Source organism: Microtus oregoni, unplaced genomic scaffold (assembly GCF_018167655.1).
Source record: "Microtus oregoni isolate MIOR12 unplaced genomic scaffold, Mior012 000000F_ref0000247, whole genome shotgun sequence".
Taxonomy (NCBI): domain Eukaryota; kingdom Metazoa; phylum Chordata; class Mammalia; order Rodentia; family Cricetidae; genus Microtus; species Microtus oregoni.
This window is the reverse complement of record NW_024543059.1, coordinates 57,036,505-57,040,206: the sequence shown is the minus strand read 5'-3', so window position 1 is coordinate 57,040,206 and position 3,702 is coordinate 57,036,505. Positions and strand designations below refer to the sequence as shown.

At 40.5% G+C, this 3,702-nt stretch overlaps 1 protein-coding gene across 1 annotated transcript; it reads right to left on the bottom strand.

Annotated features, from left to right (window-relative positions):
* Positions 1-583: 583 nt before the first annotated feature.
* LOC121447350 (coiled-coil-helix-coiled-coil-helix domain-containing protein 2-like) lies at positions 584-1,048 on the bottom strand. Its single transcript, XM_041650574.1, has one exon. It carries the CDS (start codon positions 1,046-1,048, stop codon positions 584-586), a length of 465 nt encoding a protein of 154 aa, XP_041506508.1.
* Between the last annotated feature and the right edge of the window lie 2,654 nt (positions 1,049-3,702).

Here is a 3,702-nt window from a genome sequence, read left to right as displayed (position 1 = left end):
AATCATCTCACTAACTGTCACATTTTCTAATATATTGATCTCATTATCCATTGTCACAATTCCAAATTTTTCATGGGTTCTATTCAAAATGAAAGTGGAATTTAAATACAAGATGAATGAAGCTTGGTAGCTGACAATATGCCATTCCAGGCCTTTCTTCTAATTTAAAGTATCTTTCAGAACTATATGACATGTGAATTTCATATATATTGGTTTCCTTACTGACCTTTGCTGTAAGATACTTCCATGCTGCAATGGCAACATGGGCATCCTCTCCTATTTATGTTATGCCTAGTGACACTTCCTAGAAATTCTTTATTCCATTGTTGTACAAACATCTCTCATTTAGAAGAGTCTTTTTTTTTATCAGAATGAAAGTTTTATTTTCGTTAACTCACAAAAAACCAATACAGTTGGTTCAAGGGGGCCAACACTTACCCAATCCCCAACACTATGAGCCTCAGGGAATAATATCTATACAGTTAGAACTCCTAATGGAGCTGTTAGGAATAAGTTTGCTCAGGGTCCACACATGCACTATTATGTAGGACCCACTTCAATTTCTTCAGTTTAAACTTCTTGATTAAATTAAACCATTTGCAATTCTGCACTGCCGCAGCACTTTGTTGAAGCCCTCGCAGAGCTTGACGTCACTCTGGTTCTGGGCACACTCCAGGAACTGTGTGATTTCAAGAGAGCAAGGTCCAAAAGACTGCTGGTTCATCACCTGGGCTCCCTGAGGCTCCTGGTAAGTGATGTCAGGCCTTGCAAGCTCAGCACTGGCACCTCCCCTGAAGGCCCCAGTGACGGTATGACCCAGGGTGTGGCCCACTGCAGAGCCCACAGCCACACCGGCTGCAGTGGTCGCCATCTGGGCCATCAGGCCTGGTTGCCGGGGTGCAGCAGCAGGTGAGCCAACTGCAGATGGTTCAGTCACTGTTGCTGGAAGATGAGCTGCAGGCGCTTGTCTAGGAGCAGGTCTCATCTGAGGGGCCCGGCTGGCCGGAGGGGCCACCCGGGAAGAGAGGCTTCGGCTTCCACGCGGCATCCTAGGTCCTCACACACTAGGAGTCCAAAGACTACGAACTGCAAAACGCCGACGAGCGTCCAGCAACTTCTCTACCAAGGAGAGCGGAACTAGAAGAGTCTTTGTCCTGTGTGTTTGTACTTCTATCCTTCATGTGTAGACCTCCTGACAAGGATTCCAGCCACTGCTGTGAGAATAGAAGCCATGTTAGAGGTGGAATTCCAAGACAGTAAATGAATGATTTTAGAAGGAATGAAAGTGGCTGGGGAAGCAGCTCAGTTGTTAGCAGGTTTTCTATGCAAGCACGAGGACTCTAATTATATCCCCCAAACTGCCATAAAAATCCAGGCACAGTAGCATGGGCTCTATTCCCAGAGACAGGGAGATGGAAAGCGATGGATTGCTGGTTCTCTCTGGCCAGCCAGCCTAGCCTAATTGACAAGCTCTGGGTCAAAGAAGAGTCCCTGCTGTCACCAAGAGGAAGAGGATGACTCCAGAGCAATGGGATTCAAGATTGCGCTTTGACCTTCACATGCACAAGCACACACACAGGCACACCTGTACAGGAACATACACACACACAAATACACACACATGACACACACACACACTGCATGAAAGATTGAATAAATTACTGAAGCCTCATTTCACCCACAGAGAAGTCTTTAGGAGCAAGAGGGCACTTATGCTTTCTGTGGGTAATTGCTGATCCATGCAGTCAGAACTCAGGAGAAATGGCAGTTATCAGGTAAAGGAGTCACAGCCAAAGAACATGAATAATATGGTAACGGCTTCTGCATATCTTTATCTCAGGCATGAACTTGATCATGGTTTTATCATGTGCCTTTGAACCTCAAGGCCTTTTTAAAATCAAGCAATTTTCAAAACAATTACACCCATCTTTTTTTGGCCATTCACTTTTATTTTTTTTTGCTTCAATATATCTCGTACTCTCAATGTCTCTTCTCAGATTCACTGGCTCTAATTACTCTTTGACTATTGAAACCTGGAGAAAATGTAGTTTGTTGCAGAAGAATAATGCTTTGATAAGAGAAAATGTGATTAGACTCAGTATCCTATGCCTTCCATTAAAGACATGTGATAGAATGGCATGAGTTCTCAGAACACTAGAACAAAATGGTATCTTTTTGAAACCATTTGCTTCATACTACAGAATATGTACCCAAAGTCACTTCACAAACTAAGTATCCTTGTCTTATATAAAAGAATTTGAAAGATAAGTATTGCATCTATTAGTTGAAGAAGTAAAAGACCAAGCCTGGCCTCTGCTTGTCTTCTTTTGTCTATTTTCTAACATAGTTTCTTCATCATAATGTGGACAATGAATTCCCTCAAGAAGTTTGCTAAATTATTATGACTATTGAGGATCAGAAAACTGAAACCATTGGTGTATCAATACTAGAAATAAAACCATTTGGACCAGGCAGTGGTGGTAAATGCCTTTAATACCAATCCTCAGGATAAAGAGGCAGTTCAAGGCCTACAAAGTGAGTTCCAGGACAACCAAAGCTACATCAAAAAAACTGTCTCAAAGCAAAACAAAATAAAAACCAGACAAACAAAGGAACAAACAAAAACCCATTTGGTGTTCCTAGATACACTAAACTACAGTGTCATCATTTATGGGGAGTTTGTGGAAGCACAGACATACAACTTGGCAGATAGAAAAGTGGCATTTAGTAAGTGTAAGACATTTTTATTCTGTTTATTGAAGAAAAAGAAGACACAGGGTTTTGAGCTTTTATTTACGGCTAGTGTGTTACCTCAAAGGGGTGGGTATATGATAAAATTTTTTATATCACTTGCTTTGAAAACATAAAAATAATGTTTACCATAATTATAAGGATAAGCAGTAATTTAAATGATATTAAAAGTAGCTAAAATTATTAGAGCATGTATTATTCATGAAGCAATGATCAGTTCTGTTGCTCTGTATTATTATAATTATTATTGTTATTATTTTTAGTGTGTGTGTGTGTGTGTGTATGAGAGAGAGAGAGAGAGAGAGAGAGAGAGAGAGAGAGGTGGGGAGGGCACATGTGCCATAACGGATTTCAAAGAATGACTTTGTGGAATTTATTTCTCCTTCCGTTTTTATTTGAGTTTCAGGAATTGAAATTATTTATTTCTCAGCCTTTCCCAAGTGCTTGACTGATGAACCATCTCAAGACTCCTGCTTGTGCTTTTATGACAAAGTAATAGAAAATTTTCTACAAGAAAATTTCTAAAAATGCCTTTCCTTTCCTTAAAATTCTAAAAATTAATTTCCAAGATGAAAGCTACCAATATCAATTATTTATTTATTTATTTTATTTTATTTTATTTTTTTTTATTGAGAAAAGGAAAAAAAAGTTTCCCCCTCCTCCCAGCCTCCCATTTCCCTCCCCCTCCTCCCACCCTTCTCCCCCTCCGCCCCACTTCTCTCCCCCTCTCTCTCCAGTCCAATGAGCAAGGACAATGGCATGGGGTTTTGATCCTACTTCATGTTCGGGCTTTGTGGGAGCCTAGCCAGTTTGGATGTTCACCTTCCTAGACATGGACGGAGGGGGGAGGACCTTGGACTTTCCACAGGGCAGGGAACCAATATCAATTATTTTAAATGAATCACTAAAAATGTTCAATTGATTCGTTTTCAAACATTTACATTTTCTTCC